The sequence below is a fragment of the Macaca thibetana genome, chromosome 18, assembly GCF_024542745.1.
Source record: "Macaca thibetana thibetana isolate TM-01 chromosome 18, ASM2454274v1, whole genome shotgun sequence".
Lineage (NCBI taxonomy): Eukaryota > Metazoa > Chordata > Mammalia > Primates > Cercopithecidae > Macaca > Macaca thibetana.
The window spans coordinates 554,082-570,888 of record NC_065595.1 but is presented as its reverse complement, the minus strand read 5'-3'; the positions used below and the strand labels follow the sequence as shown (position 1 = coordinate 570,888).

At 47.0% G+C, this 16,807-nt stretch overlaps 3 protein-coding genes across 7 annotated transcripts in view; 2 read left to right on the top strand and 1 right to left on the bottom strand.

Moving 5' to 3' along the window:
- LOC126941515 (uncharacterized) overlaps positions 1–14,909 on the bottom strand; it is a 38,826-nt gene extending 23,917 nt beyond the window's left edge. The window contains exons 1-2 of the mRNA XM_050768221.1: positions 14,322–14,909; positions 2,779–2,944 (exon numbers count right to left, since the gene is read on the bottom strand). Of these exons, the coding sequence (XP_050624178.1) occupies positions 2,779–2,944; positions 14,322–14,738 (583 nt within the window). The 5' untranslated portion in view covers positions 14,739–14,909. The remainder of the gene's footprint in view (positions 1–2,778; positions 2,945–14,321) is intronic.
- Positions 1–16,807, top strand: part of HSBP1L1 (heat shock factor binding protein 1 like 1) — a 414,139-nt gene that overhangs the window by 136,709 nt on the left and 260,623 nt on the right. The gene's annotated exons all lie outside the window — the stretch shown is intronic.
- The window catches only part of CTDP1 (CTD phosphatase subunit 1), a 74,228-nt gene continuing 72,347 nt past the window's right edge, over positions 14,927–16,807 (top strand). Inside the window, exon 1 of one of the 3 annotated variants that reach the window (XM_050768208.1) lies at positions 14,927–15,394. In XM_050768208.1, coding sequence (XP_050624165.1) covers positions 15,081–15,394 — 314 coding nt within the window. In that variant the 5' untranslated portion in view covers positions 14,927–15,080. The remainder of the gene's footprint in view (positions 15,395–16,807) is intronic. The other 2 variants (XM_050768210.1, XM_050768211.1) reach the window with 2 other exon arrangements.

Below are 16,807 nucleotides of genomic sequence, written 5' to 3'. Positions count from 1 at the left end.
CCCTGCTCATGTTGCCCTCACCACTGCCTGCTGAGGGAGCGAGTTTTGGGGAGTGATATCTTGAGCCACCTCCACTCGATCTCCTGGGAGGCTCATTCGTTCAGGTCCATGGACATTTTGAAGAGCTCCCTGTGTGACCGTGAGGTATACTGAAGTTTAAGAACCACTACTTCAGGAGGTTTGTGCTGTTTTAAGGCCAACATTCATGCTCTATTTTATGTTCTATAACTATGAATTTTATACTTTGGATTTTCTGAAAGAAGGGCATGTGTTCTTATGTTGTTTATTAATATACTAAAAATATTAGAATAAAAACAACACGGGGAAATGGCTGCTTTAAATGTGTAAGGTGCCCACCCCAACACGGCGGCACAGGCATATCTCAGAGGCTGCTGCTGCGGCTCCGGACCACGGCAATAAAGTGAATATCACAATAAAGCAAGTCACATAAATCGCTATGGTTTCCCGGTGCTTTATAAAATTATGTTTACACTATACTGTAGTCTTATTAAGTGTGAAATACCATTATGTCTTAAAAAATGCACATGCCTTAACTGAAAAGTAATTTATCGCTAAAAACTGCTGACGATCGTCTGCCCCTTCAGCGAGTCCGAATTTTTTGCTGCTGGAGGGGTCTTACCTCAGTGCTGACGCTGCTGACTGACCAGGCTGGTGGCGGCTGACGGCTGGGGTGGCTGTGGCCATTTTTAAAAATAGGACAGCAATGAACTTTGCTGTGTGGATGAACTCTTCCTTCCACGGAGTGTGTGATGCTGCTGGGTAGCGTTTTACCCACAGCAGAGTTCTGTTCAGAATCGGAGTTAATCTGCTCACACCCTGCCACCACTTTATCAACTCGTTTATGGAATATTCTAAATTCTTTGTTTCATTTCAACAGTCTTCACAGTGTCTTCATCAGGAGCAGATTTCATCTCAAGAAACCACCTTCTCTGCTCATCCATAAGGAGCGTTTCCTCGTCCGTTCAAATTTCATCCTGAGATTGCAGTTCAGTCCCATCTTCAGGCCCCGTCTAATCGTCTAATTCTAGTTCTCTTGCTATTTCCACCACGTCTGAAGTTATTTCCCCCACTAAAGCCTTAAACTCCCCAAAGTTATCCATGAGGGATGGAATCAACTTCACCTAACCCCTGTTAAGGTTGATATTTTGACATCCTCCCATAAATCATGAATGTTCCTAATGGCATCTAAAATGATGAATTCCTGTCAGAAGGTTTTCAGTTGACTTTGCCTAGATTCATCAGAGGAATCAACTATAGCCTTAGAAAATGTATTTCTGAAATAATAAGACTCAAAAGTCAAAATCATTCTGGATCCCTGGGCTGCAGGGTGGATGTGGTGTCAGCAGGCAGGAAAACAACATTCATCTCCCGCACGTCTCCATCAGAGCTCTTGGGTGACCATGAGCAGGAATTGTTCTGAAAAGAATCTTTCTGAGCAATAGGTCTCAAGAGTGGGCTTAGAATGGTCAGCAAACCACGCTGTGAACACAGGTGCTGTCATCCAGGCTTTGTTGTTCCATGGATGGAGCGCAGGCAGAGGAGACTTAGCCTCATTCTTAAGGGCCCTGGGATTTTCAGATGGCACCTGGGCACTGGCTTCAACATTAGCCCCTAACAAGGGGGTCAGCCTGTCCTTGGAAGCTTTGAAGCCAGGCACTGACTTCTCCTCTCCACCGGTGAAAGTCCTAGATGGCATCTTCTTCCAATAGAAGGCCGTTTTATCTGCACTTAAAATGTGTCATTTAGTGCAGCCTCCTTCATCAGTGGTCTCAGCTGGGTCTTCTGGGGAACTTGCCGCAGCTTCTCCACCAGCACCTGCTGCTTCACCTTCGCTTTTATGTTACAGAAACAGCTTCTTTCCTTCAACCTCATGAATGAACTTCTGCTGGTTTCCAACCTTTCTTCTCTCTGAAGAAAGTGGAAAGAGGCAGCTTCCTCGCCTCTCCAGCCTTCAGGGAACTGAAGGGAGTTAAGGCCTCAGTCTAGACGAGGCTGTGGCTTCAGGGCGTGTCATGGCTGGTTTGATGTTCTATCTAAACTACTGAAATTTTCTGTCTCTGCAGTAAGGCTGTTTTACTTTCTTATCATTTGTGTGCACTGGAGTCGCACTTCTAATCTCCTTCAAGAACTTGTCCTTTGCATTCACAACCAGGCTAACCATTTGGTGTGAGAAGCTTTTGGCCTGTCTCGGCTTCTGACATGCCTTCCTCACCAAGCTTAATCATTTCTAGCTTTTGATTTAAAGTGAGGGACCTGTAACTCTTCCTTTCAATGAAACATGGAAAGGACATTGTAAGGTTGCTAACTGGGCAGATTTCAATATTGTTCTGTCTGAAGGAACAGGGAGGCTGAGGAGAGGAGAGACGGGAACGCTAGGTCAGGGGAGCTGTCAGATCACAATTAAGTTTGGTGTCTCACGTGGGCAGCTACGGTGCTCCAAAACAATTGCAGCAGAAACATCAGAGATCACCGATGACAGATCACCATAGGCGATAGAAATGAAAAGTTTGGACGACTGTAAGGATTGCCAAAATGTGACAGAGACATGAAGTGGGCAGGAGCTGTTGGGAAAATGGTGCCAATCGACTTGCTAAAGGCAGACTTGCCACTAATTCAATTTGTGAAAAATGCAGTATCTTTGAGTGCAATAAAGTGAAATGAGTAAAACGCCTGTGTATAGCAACCAGTTTGAGGACTACTTCACGGCACACTGGTAGCTGATGGTGCTTAGAAGCTGCCGGTTTTGACAGAGCTCACCTGTGAAGTGGTGATGGCTGGCTCGCCGGGGCCCAGGACCTGTGCGTGGCTGGGAGCTCCCTGTGGGGGTCTTTCGTGGGCTCCAGGACCTGCGGAGTGTGAGTTGCAGTTCGGTGGACAAACATGGCCAGGACAGATTGTGCTCCTGGGGACTGGGCACCTTCCCCTAGAAAATCAGTGACGTGGGAAACGGCTGTATTAGTTGTGAGTGACGTCAGCGAGTGTGGTTCTCAGCAGTCCTGTGAGAGGCAATGCTACTCTTCCATTTATATTTTTAAAAAGAATAACCTGGTGGGGCTTTTAAGCTTTGGGGATAAAATAAACCAGAAAAACAAACAGCTTTTCTTGATAAGACCGATACATACCCCAGGTCTTCCTCCCTGGAACTCTGACTGGTGTTGAGAGGTTGAAAGAGAACGGCCTGCACCACACCCAATGACCGCTCAGCTTCCCTCCTTCCTGAAAAGCTGCACCACACCCAATGGCCGCTCAGCTTCCCTCCTTCCTGAAAAGCTTCCACGGCATTTGGCGAGACTCCACGTGCTATCCCATCCTTTCACTCAGTGAAAATGAATGAAAATGGCCAGGTGCGGCAGCTCACGCCTACAATCCCAGCACTTTGGGAGACCGAGGCAGGTGGATCTCCTGAGGTCAGGAGTTCGAGACCAGCCTGGCCAACGTGGTGAAACCCCGGCTCTACGAAAAATACAAAAATTAGCCGGGCATGGTGGTGGACACCTGTAATCCCAGCTACTCGGGAGGCTGAGGCAGAAGACTCACTTGGACCTGGGAGGCAGAGGTTGCAGTGAGCCAAGATCGCACCACTGCTCTCCAGTCTAGGTGAAAGAGCGAGACTCCATCTCAAAAAAAAAAAAAAAAAAGAAAAAAAGAAAAATCAAAAACCTAGTTGTAAAATGTAAACTTGAAGGCACCTGTAGTATTGTACCATAGACTGTTTCTCACAGATTAATTTTGGTGGAGTTATAAACGTTGTTAGAATCCAAACGAAGGCACTTGTGTTAGAAAAACAAACGAAAAGCCCTGACGAATGGAACCAGCGAAGGCCATGAAGGGAGGTTCCCACGTACATCTAATAACAAAAAATATGATAGAAGACTCTGCAAAACTCAAAATCTTGCACAAAGACCAGCACAACCTGACACAAAAAATACTTCTGCAAGGACGTCTGCCCAGCAACTGCCTATCTAGCCTCGGACCAGCATCACCCTCGCTATTGATCTTTGTGGCCCGGGATAATTCTTTCAAAATAATTCTGTCATCCTCCTAATTTTCCCTTTAAAACCCTTTGTCTTCCTGTACCTGAATATGCATGCAATTTACTGTGGTATGTGTATTCCCATTTCAATGCTTTATTCTTGGATAAGTTACTTCTTCTTTGCGTGACCCTCTCTCTGTTACTTAGCCTGATACATATGGTGTCAGAAATGGGACCAGAAAAATATCACCATCGGAAGAAATCATTTTTTATTCCCATTTTTTGGAACCATTGTGCAGTATTTACTCCAGCTCTTTGAGCTCTTCACTTCCACAACTTGATTTTTCACCCTGGTGAGTCCTTTCTCAGGCTGAGCCTTTCTCTTTGTGTTGGAGGCTTTTTGATGCTACTCAGAATGTGACTTGGATGAGGCTGCCTTGATAAAGGACTGCACATCCGGCCCGAGATGATAAACAGGCTTTTTGTCTTTTCTGCGAAGTCCTTGCAGGTGCAAAGGCATAAATCTTTCTGGGCTGAATGCTCTGATTTGTACAGAATTAACATTCTCTCTGTAAGGCATGTCTTTACTTGTGAATTCACTTTTGATCTGCATGCCTAGTTTAATATTTTGTTCTATCTGGACACCTAGGTTAAAATTTTTGTGAACACTCTTACCTTGGTTCCTTTGACTTGATTCGAGTCTTTCCCCTTGATGGTTTTTTTAAATGTTCTGAGAACAAAAGTAAACATTCTAAATGATGGGTGCAGAATGGCTAACTAAAGGCCACTAGGGCAGCCGCCGCCATCTCAAAGACGGCCTAAACTCCTGACATTCCTTGGCTGGATTTGTAGATTTTCTTTGCTCTCGAGAGATTAATAAGAATTGAATGAGATTCTAAAACATTAAAGTATGCCAGGTGTGCTGGGATTCCAGCCAGCTACATGTAGTGGCCCATTCTCATGCACATTTTTTAAGTGATCGGCAAAATGACACCAAGGAAAGTCCAGAGCTCAATGGCAATTATTTGAACTCTCTAAAAAAGCAACCCTTTCGAAAAAACAACCTTGCAGCAACAGAGTTAGCATGGAGTCTTCGAAGGTCTCTACCTCTCCTCCCACCCCTTTTTCTTTTTTGCCTATTTTGAATTTTCTGACTCTTCTGCTGGTGTTGAGATGAAACTCACTGCTTATGGCATTCCAGCCAAGATTTTTTTCAAAGTCTTAAAGGGCTTTCAAATTAACGGCGTTAGAAATTACAACAGCTCCATGGTAACCAACAACCTAGACACCTTTTAGAGACATCAGTTTAGGTTTGACTAACAATTGCTTATGGTGATGGAGCACTTAATTGAAAAATTAATAATCTAAAAGAAAAAGAACTACATAAATATTTATAATGTTTATAAAAGTTAGGCTCTCAAATTACAGAGGTCAAAAGCTGGAACTCAGAGCAATAATGTAAGGTATCTCTGTCCAGCATAAAAATTGTATTACTTTTTCTGCCATGCAGAGTCCAAAAAGAAAAAGCCAAAAACAAAATAAAACCAAAACCCTGCTCCAATGCTTCCTGCCCACATCTCTAACCAACCAAACAAGACCAGCAACCAAAAGACATTTGCTGCTAGTTCAAGGCTACCTGGAGATTCTTATACAATGCAGTCAATCCTAACTAAAATGTTTTTCCTTTTATAGACAGATACAGATACAGATACAGATACAGGGTCTTGCTCTGTTGCCCAGCCTGGAGTACAGTGGTGGGACTACAGACATGCACCACCAGACATGACGAATTCTGTTGTCATTGTTTTATAGAGAGGGGTTTTACTCTGTTGCCCAGGCTGGTCTAGAACTCCTGAGCTCAAGTAATTCACCTGTCTCAGACTCCAAAAGTGCTGGGATTACAGATATAAGCCACCATGCCTGGCCCACCTAGCTAAAATGTAAACAATTGAAAATTTAGCCCTAACCTCATTTGAAAATGAGAAACAAAAAACAAACAAAAACAAGGTGGGTGGGGGTAGAAATGGCGTTTTTTATTTTTATTTTTAAACTGCATGGAAACTGTTTACCCAAAATTTTGGTCCAGAGCCTTCATGAGATTTCCTATCAGAGTAAATAGCACAAAACTAAAAATCTTGGTCCCCTATTATATTCGTTCATTCTTGCACTGCTATAAAGATACTACCCGAGACTGGGTAATTTATAAAGAAATAAGGTTTAAGTGACTCACACTTCCTCATGGCTGGAGAGGCCTCAGGAAACTTACAGTCATGGCAGAGGGGAAGACGCATGTCTTACATGGTGGCAGGCGAGACAGAGCAAGCAAGAGCAGTGAAACTGCCTGATAAAACCCTCAGATCTCCTGAGAAGTCACTCACTATCACAAGAATAGCATGGGGAAAACTGCCCCCATGATCCAATCACCTCCCACCAGGTCCTTTCCTCAACATGTGGGATTATAGGGATTACAATTGGAGTGGAGATTTGGGTGGGGACACAGAGCCAAACCATATCACCTATGTTAGAACAACAAGGTTTTCTTAAAGTATTGATTTGCCCTTAGGAAAACTGCAAGAGGTTTTGATGTTTAATCCTGAAATCTGTTTCTTTTTTTCCCCCCATTTTTTGTAGAGATGGGGGGTCTTCCTATGTTGCCCAGGCTAGTCTCGAACTCCTGGGCTCAAGCAATCCTCCTGCCTTGGCCTCTCAGAGTGCTGGGATTACAGGCATGAGCCACTGGCCTGGCCAGCTTTTCCTGATGTGTCTGGATTATTCTGTGTAACCAAGAAAATTCCTGTGCTGTTACTAAGAGTCATGTAATTCCCTGCTCCAGGCACTCCTTTTCTTGTTTACAGTCCTCTATAATAAAGTGAACACTCGTAACCCTGGACGCACTCTTCCTGTGTCTAATTAAATTCAAGTACCCTTCTCTTCAGGTTTGACTTCTGAGTTATCTAAGGAGAAGCAATCACACAGCAGGAGGTTTTTCTTTACTTTTGGTAACTGGCCTCAACACAAGACATTTTTACATTTAATCAAGCTAGATTTGTTTCTTATTAAGTTTTTGATTACTCAGGAAAACTGAGCTTTAAATGGGTTAAGGCTTTTACATTCATGTAATTTTCCGTACTTGCTTTTGAAGTATTTTAACTATCACTCTGCTTAAATGAATGGTTAATATTTTACATGACTTGTAGTGGTTTTTTTTGAGACAAGAGTCTCACTCTGTTGCCCAGGCTGGAGTGCAATGGTGTGATCTCAGCTCACTGCAACTGCCACCTTCCAGATTCAAGCAATTCTCCTGCCTCAGTCTCCCCAGCAGCTGGGATTACAGGCACCCGCCACCACACCTGGCTAATTTCTGTACTTTTAGTAGAGACAGGGTTTCACCATGTTGGCCAGGCTGGTCTCAAACTCCTGACCCCAAGTGATCCACCTGCCTCAACCTCCCAAAGTGCTGGAATTACAGGCATGAGCCACCGCACCTGGCCCTGTGATTCTGTTTTGATCAAGTGTTTTTAACTTTTTGACATATTTGGTAAGTTTCCCAAATACCAGAATACCAAATTAAGTCTTTTTGACCTAGAACTAACTTTCGGATTTTCTAGTTGTGCTCCTGGAGAGACTCACATATCTCTCATCTTCTTGAGACATTAAATAATTAGGCTTCTTTGGTAAACTGCAGGGAAGTGTTGTCAAACGAAAAGTGATACTAGGTCTTCTTTCAAATACATTTACGGGTATGTTGTTGATATGTTTCAAAAATCATGTAAACTCATAGAAATCTAACATGTTATCAGTCATAATTTTGGTTGTTATATTACATTTTTTCTGAAGTTGTATTTGTATGGCTATGTTATTAATGCATTCTAAAGATGATATGAAATTTATAAGTTTCATGGTCCTGATATCAGTCCAGCTGTCTGTCATGATTCCAGTTGTTCTCTTAAAACGTCATATGTTGGCTGGGTGCGGTGGCTCACACCTGTAATCCCAGCACTTTGGGAGGCTGAGGCAGGCGGATCATGAGGTCAGGAGATCGAGACCATCCTGGCTAACATGGTGAAAACCTGTTTCTACTAAAAATACAAAAAATTAGCTGGGCGTGGTGGTGGGCGCCTGTAGTCCCAGCTACTTGGGAGGCTGAGGCAGGAGAATGGTGTGAATCTGGAAGGCAGAGCTTGCAGTGAGCCGAGCACCACTGCACTCCAGCCTGGGGGACAGAGCGAGACTACATCCCAAAGAAAAAAAATGCCATATGTTACATGTAAGTAACTAAATTTCCTTGGTAATTAGGAATTTTCATCAGATTTTTAACCGTGGCCATTTTAAGCTTTTGGCTTCCCTACTAATTATTTTCAATTATTTCCTAAAAGTCTTTGCAATCAACTACAGTCCCAATGTGCCTTTCATAAAAACACTTGCAAGAACTCTTGGACACAGATTTCTGAAAACTTTAAGATCATGAACGGAAAAGGAATTTCCAGAACTCTGATGAAGAAACTGACGGGTCCGTGGCACTGCTAACCAAGATCACGCAAAACAAAATACTCATTATATGAAATTTAGAAATTAACACAGATAATGTTTTAATGACTTTTTCTTGAAACATTTTTAGTTCTTTACCTACATGTTTTATTTTCCAGATTTAAGAAAATTCTCTCTCAAAAGTTGTCTATAGTTTACAACAATTTGATATAATTTAGTGAACAAAGGTGGAGGCATTTGATTTTTCTCTCTACTTGGTTCTTCCAAAATTTGGAAACTATTCACGTATATTCTTAGTTTTAAGTACAATATAATTATTTATATAAGTTCAACAAAAATCTATTCTCTCTTTATAGCAGGGTACAATTGGAAGCATTTGATTATAGTACAGAGGTTTTGACTGAATATCATATTTGAAGGTATCCATAGAAAGCCTGGTTTTAAGGCTTTCCAGCCTTACAATCACTAAATAAAAATTGTCATTTCCTGGCAGGCCCAGGAACATTCAGATTGTAAGTACAATCGAAGATCTGCCCAGGTTTGGCTTTCTAGCCTCAAGAGGTTTTTAAATCTGATAACCTATGTGATCAGTGTAGGGAGAAAAAGTTATGTTTCTAAAGAAAAATTATCATACCCTTGTTATTAGACTGTAGCTCTGAGCCTTGTTTTCGAGTTCTTGTTATCTACCTGTAGAATGGGCTAGTCCTGAATTCTCCTAATTTTCTCCAATGTTTGGCTATAATTCTCCAACTAAAAACTAAAACTGCTTCTCTCCTAAAGCCCTGTAAGATGAACCTAAACACATTTTAAGAAACAAGCCTCAGGCCTGATGTATGGTCCACACATAAGGTTCACCAAACCGCTTGATGCCACAACCAGAGAGATTCAAGCTGCAAACTGGAAGGAAAAGTTGATGTTTTCGTGTTGTAAACATAAGTTTTTCCCTAGACATTGGAACAAGACTCTATATCACAAGGAGACCCTAACTCCTCAACTCCTCTTAATGTCTATCTTTTACACTTGACAGGATAATGATGACATTGAAATTTCACAATCAGTAGCTTCTGTTGGTAACTTAACAGAGCATAACCTTTAAAAATCCTTTAGTAACAGCTATAATCCCAGCACTTTGGGAGGCCGAGGCGGGTGGATCACCTGAGGTCAGGAATTTGAGACCAGCCTGGCCAACCCCGTCTCTACTAAAAATACCAAAAATTAGCCAGGCGTAGTGGTGCATGCCTGTAATCCCAGCTACTCAGGAGGCTGAGACAGGAGAATCACTTAAACCCAGGAGGTGGAGGTTGCAGTGAGCTGAGATTACACCACTGCACTCCAGCCTGGGCAACAAGAGTGAAACTCCATCTAGAAAAAAAAAAAATACTGCACTCCAGCCTGGGCAACAAGAGTGAAACTCCATCTAGAAAAAAAAAAAATACTTAGTATTCATTGGTTAAATAAGAAAATGCCTGTGCATTTCTTATTGTGGTACCTGGATCAATTCCTCGGGGAAAGTTGAGACCCACATACACAAAAGAAGAAAACAGGCCGCGTCATTCAAGTCTTACCTAATTCCCTGTGGTCGCTGATTCATTCCCTTGTCTTTAAGCCTGCCGGGTTCATGGATGCAAACGGGGATTGACATATTACTATTAATTTTACTTTTTATTTCCCCTTTTTGAACTTTGTATCTGTTCCTTGTCAACTTTTTTTCCATCCAGGATACACAGGAATAAAGATCATGTTTTTGAGATAGGGTATTGCTATGTTGTCCAGGCTGACCTTGAACTCCTGGACTCAAGCAATCTTCCCACCTCAGCCTCCTGAGTAGCTGGGACTATAGGAATGAGCCACCACACCTGGCTGCTTGTTAACTGATTTGCAGAAGTACAACTCCTAACAGTATAATGCTGGCCCAGCACTTTCAGATGATAGCAAAAGATCATGGAAAAGACAAAATTGAACTTAACAATGCACTCCAGGTAGACTTATACAGGGAGCCACTCCCTTCAAACCTCCCTTGCTGCTCAAATGTGGCTAAAAGGGTTTTGACACTGGATCCTAGTCAGCAATCATTCCCCTCAAAGTGGGGTGAGACCACCAGCAACGACAGGTCCATCTCAGCATGGAGAGGCATCCAAACCTAACCACAGGGTATACACAACATGCTTGTACACAACACCCCTGACAAACACAGTCAGGGAAGGCCATGAAGAGAATGTTCTCATGCTTGTACACAAAGCCCCTGACAAAAAGAGTCAGTGAAGGCCATGAAGAGAGGGTTCTCATGCTTGTACACCTGATAACAAAAACGATGACAAAACCCAAAACCTGGCACTAAAGCTATCATAACTTCACACAAAAGGTGCTTTGGCAAGATCACCTGCCCAGCAATTGCCTGTCCAACCCCAGACTGGATCGTCCTTGTTACCGATCTCTGTACCAAGGATCATTATCTCAAAATAATTACGTGATTCCTTCCCCCTCTGAATGTGCAGCCTTTACTGTGGAATGTATATTCCCATTGCAATGCTCTATGCTTGAAAAAAATATCTTTTTTCTTTGACAGAGGCTTTCTCTGTTTGTTCTTTAGGTTGACAGAAGTATTATGTTTTCCCACCTGTGCCTAGTGAGCTTTGAGGTTCAACAACTGCTGTCCTTCCCCTTAACCTCTTTCTGTCCTGGCCTCGTAGCACGGACGCTCGTATGCCAATCAAACAACACAGGTGAGTTTGGAGGAAACGCACGTCAGTGAGGAAAAGCGACCAGAGGCTTCACCGAAACCACCGAGACACGGATAAACCTACAATTCCGGGGTGTGAGATTCCTCCTTTCCCCTGGGCCACTACGGAAAGGTGACTGCATTACAGTCCGTACCTCTTATCTGTGGCCCCAGTATCCTTTTTTTTTTTTTTTTTTTTTAAGACAGGGTCTCGCTCTGTTGCTCAGGCTGGAGGACAGTGGTGCAATCACAGCTCACTGCAGCCTTGACCTCCTAGGCTCAATGGATCCTCCCACCTCAGCCTCCTGAGCAGCTGGGACTCCAGATAGGTGCACACCACCACACTCAGCCAATTTTTTGTAGAAATGAGGTCTTGCTGCGTTGCCCAGGTTGGTCTTGAACTCCTGGGCTCAAGCGATCCACTGTCTCGGCCTCTCAAAGTGCTGGGATTACAGGCATGAGCCACAGTGTCTGGCCCAAATCCATAGTTCTAAACATGGAAAGTTTTGTGTACTTCATTTGGCAGGAAAGTCTAACCTGAACTGGCATGAGACTACCCATGATCCTTTTCATGCTGCTTGTATTTGGCTGCAGGAGCATCAGTTTGATGAGGGTGTTGCCCCAGGCCCCCAAATGGAACATGCACACATCACTTTCCTAACATCAGAACAATTCAGAATTCTGGGAAACACATCTGTTTCTAAGATTCTTGACTACGAGGTGGTGGCTTATGCTAATTTTCCTGACTGTGGCCTCACTTTCTTCCCAATAAATTTGTTTCAATCTGTTGATACTAATGTTTTATTTCATGATACCTGTAAGATAGCTGATTTTAACCAAAGGTAGCACACCAATTAAAGACAAGGTAAGTTTCATTTGCTGTCTAGCATCTCTAATTGGAAGACCACAGGGCATCTATCCAGGTTGGAGTTGTAATCGTCTAGGGATGTCCACATCTGTCTACCTAGATCAGTCTGTCAGTTCCATCAAGGTCTGCATTTCAAATCCCTAAATAACACATGGTTCTTCCCCTTTTACAGAATTATGTTTTCAAACCAAAGTTCACACGCCACCGGTGGGAACAGGTTCAAATAGGGAATGCTGATACATGTCAACATCCTTTGAGACAAACCTGTGCACCCCTACTTTCTCTCTCGCAGGCGCTGACATCACCCAGGGCTTGCGCTGCTGGGAGTGTTCAAAGGAAAACTTGAGAAACATTAAATTTAACAGAGTTTAACTGAGCAAAGAATGATTCAGGAATCAGGGAGCCCCTCAAACCACAACAGGCTCAGAGAGACTCCAGTGCTGCTGTGTGGCCGAAGACTTACGGACAGAAAAAAGAGTGAGGCACAGAAGGCAAATAGCAGGCGGCTACAGCTCGCAGGTGGCCTATTGAAACAGAGTTTGAAGAGCTGACCACCCGTGACTGGTTCAAGAGCAGGTTATACTCTGTCCACACATCCAGTTAGATTACAGATCACTATGTATGGAGAAACCTACAGGCTAAACTTAAGAGTATGTAAGGAGGCAGCTACATGAGTAGTCTGTCCTTACAGTGTCAACGAGGGGTTCATGGGAATTCTTCATCATCCAGTGGCCCTGTAAATGTTGCCCATGCTTTTAGTTTTGTTACCTGGTTGCTCTGTTTTATGGGACTGTGAGAAACTGAAAGGCTGTGACTGCTGGTGCCATTTTCCCACAATCTCTATTTTTTAAAAAATTAGCCGGGCGCCGTGGCGGGCGCCTGTAGTCCCAGCTACTCAGGAGGCTGAGGCAGGAGAATGGCGTGAACCCGGGAGGCGGAGCTTGCAGTGAGCCGAGATCGCGCCACTGCACGCCACTGCACTCCAGCCAGGGGGACAGAGCGAGGCTCCACCTCAAAAAAAAAAAAAAAAAAAAATCCCATAAACGCTGTCTCGTGAGCGCCGCACGTTTTCCCTTGCAGTCATGGGGGCAGGGGCTGGAGAAGGCAGCAGAGATAGGCAAAACCCCACAGCTACAAAAAATGCACTCCTAACAGCAAGTAATGGTGAGGGCTAAAAGGCACTGTGCCCATTCTGTGCCATTCCAATTACCAAATGTATCAGAAAACAGAATTTTTATCTGAGGAATGTGAGTCCTTTTAATTATCAGGCCGAGAGAGACATTCAAATGAGGTGACAATCACGCCCCACTACCCCTTGACCTGTGTTCATCTCTTTAAACTGCGCCCGGTGGCAAGAGCGCTACAAACAGCTATAAATTAACCTAATAACGCCACACTGGACACTACACCCACACTCAACAGCTTAACAACATAGAGTCAGTCACTAATCAATATTATTTCTGTAAACCAGTGAAATTCCTGAAAAACAAGTTCCTTTTAGTCGACTCCCTGGCTCCCTTTTTTGCCTTTAAAACCCACTGCTAACTGCTAATCGGAGTACACACTCAGGGTGCCCTGAATTTCTGCTCCTCAAGGGTGGCCCAAATAAACTCTCTACTTAAAGAAACTGTGCCTCCGCTTCCTTTTAGGCCGACAGTTTCCAAAATGTTTACTAACATGAGAAAAGCCACCATATAAAAGTGAGGGGAAAAGGCAAATACAGGATAAACTCAATTGTACATAACATTTACATATGTAAGGACAAAGATACACAGTAAAAAAAGAACTCGGGCACGTATTAAGGCCGAAAAAGTAAAAACAGTCCAGAGCGGCCTGGCTCAGTCCAGCCTCCCGCCTCGGCCTGCCGAGTAGCTGGGACCTCAGCCACCGCGCCCGGCTAAGTATTAATGAATCTATTTTAGAGATGGGGTCTTGCTATGTTGCCCAGGCTGGTCTCCAACTCCCAGGCTCAGGTGATCCGCCCGCGTCAGCCTCCCAAAGTGCTGGGACTACAGGCTGGGCCGCCCGCCCGCCAGCTTAATTCACGTAAACTCCCGACAAACGTAGAAACTGGCTCTCCTTTAATAAGACACTTGCGGCTGCTGCTCATCAGGGTTCGCCCGGGGCCACTGGGACCACGCGCCGTGCCCGCCCTCCCGCTGCGGTCGCTCGGATTTTCTGAGCCCACCAGGCGCTTCCGGGCGCCTTGCCCCAAGCGGGCCCACCGCCTGCGCGGGCCGAGGGCGGCGCACCTGCCCCTGCGCTTCCGCGTCGAAGGGGAGGTCGGAGGAAGAGAAGACCACAGCAGCTCCCGCGGCGTGGGGTCCGCGCTGGACACGGAGCGGGACACGAGGCGGGGCCCCCCGGACGCCAGCAGCCTCAGGTCTCTCTGCCCGCGGCGCGCACGGCATGCCAGGACCCGTAGTCTCGCGACATTGGGACTCGCAGTGCGCGACGGAAGTCGAGGAGAGCGGCTCGCGGTGCATGCCGGAACTCGTAGTCTCAGGAGGCTGGGTCTCGGCGTGTGACGGGGTAATAGGCCGCAGGCTTGCGTTGAACGCTGGGACTCGTAGTCCCGCCATGCCCTGTCCGCGATGCACGCCGGGATACCAAGTTCCGAGCGCGCCAGGACTGTCAGTGGGACTGGGAGACAGCGGGCCGCGCTGCATGCCACTGCTCCACGGTGCCGGCTCCCCGAGGAAAAGTAGGGCGCAGAAACGCAGTACTCCGCGGCCGGCACGCAGGCTTGGTCCCAAGACGGAGCCGGCCCCGACACTCGCGCGGCGCTCGTGTTTACACGCGCACGTACGCACGCACGCACGCGGCGCCCTTGCCGTGACGTCACGCGCCCTCCAGGAAGTCGGCGCGGGCCAGGCGGCGGGTGGAAGCCGGTACCGAGAGGAACTACAAGCGTCGCCGCCCGGGTCGTGCCGCCGCGGTGGGCGCTGCGCTCTGAGCGCACCGCAGGCCCCGTAGCAACCGCCCGCCAGCCCGCCCGCCCTCTGTCCGCGATGGAGGTGCCGGCCGCGGGCCGCCTTTCCTCCGAGGGCGCCCCGACGGCGACCGTGGCCGAGGTGCGCTGCCCGGGGCCCGCGCCGCTGCGCCTGCTGGAGTGGAGGGTGGCGGCGGGCGCGGCCGTGCGCATCGGCTCGGTGCTGGCCGTGTTCGAGGCCGCCGCCTCCGCGCAGCCCGCTGGGGCTCCTCAGTCTCGTGCAGCCTCCGGGGGCTGCGTGCGCCCCGCGCGGTCGGAGCGCAGGCTGAGGTCGGAGCGCGCGGGCGTGGTGCGGGAGCTGTGCGCGCAACCGGGCCAGATGGTCGCTCCAGGGTGAGTGCGCCGGGCCGGGCGGGGCCGAGGGCGGGCGGCTCCGGGGAGGGGTCCTGGGGGACCGCCCGGGCTGCTGCGGCCGCGTGGGCAGGGGCGCCCAGGGGACGGGGCGATAAAGCGGGACGCGGGCACTGCGCTTCTCCCCTAAAACTAGATAGTCACCACCTGTGGTTTTACCAATGGGGAGCATTTTGAGATGAAAGGGTCCTGCGTAGCGACACGAAGTTACTGTTTGGGAAAGCGATGGTGTTTGTTTTTTCCTTCTGCAGTGATAGTCCCCGCCCCTTCCTTTAGCTCCACCTTTGTGACTTGGGAAAACTCATGGGTGGCTGTGAGCACAAGAGTCATCAGGCAGGCTCCAGACCTATTATTGATGGGCGTGTGCACATCTTTAAATTTTTGTAAACTTTGTGAAACGCAGTTGTAAAATCTGGTGCAGTTCTGTTTCGTGGCTAAGGAACGGGCGGAACCCAGGCCTGCAGCGAAGGCAGTGGCCCCGTGGTTGACCACAGTGGGCATTGTTGCAGGTGATGTGGGCGTGTGACAGACTCCACAGCTGTCCGTAACTGTGCTCTGACCCCAGAACCCCTTCTGGGATGTGTTTCCGTAACACCGAAGCGTCCAGCCGTGTCTGAATCTACCCTTGTGTTCTGGGATGAACAGGCATGTAGCCACGCGTGTGCGCCTGGCTGTGGTGGTTTTGATTGTCAGAACAGAAACTCCAGGGAGAGGTGGGCACTCCAGCCTGCAGTGGGCCGGGCCTGAGCTCCGTCTGGGAATGATGCCGCTCCTTCGGGGGATGCCAGTCTCTCCCTCCTCGGCAGCCGCCGTTCCTCGTCCCTGTGGCTTGCCCTGACCCTGTGTTGGTTGAGAATCTGCTCTGCACCTGGTTCTGCAGGAGTAAGGATTGGGACGGGAGTCTTCCCATCACAGCCCCAAAACGTCCTGGCTCCGCTTCGTTTGGAGACAGAGCCTGGGTCCTTGACCCTCTGCACGGGCACCCACTCTGTCCCCTGCGTGCTGGTGGGTGGGGCTGGGAGGTTGAGGGCCGTGCCTCCCAGGAAATGCCTGCACGGCTTCCTCAGTGGGCACTGGTCATACCTGCGAGGATCGTGGAGGCAGACCCCAGTGCTGGTGTATTCTCTGGGCAGAAAACCCCAGGATCGAAGAGCCGTACTGATGTTTCGTTCTGTTCCTCTGATTGTACAGAAAGGGCCACTTTGACCTAGACAGGTGAATAACTTGGTTATGTGACTAGGTAGTATTGAAACTCCATGTTCAGTCAGTCTAGTGAATAAAACCAACCCAGTGCATCAATCAGCCGGCTAATTAGTTTGATGACGGGTTCCCAGCAGTCAGTACTTTTTTACAGGGAGGTGCTGTTTGAGATCTTGGGGTACCTCACAGCAGTGG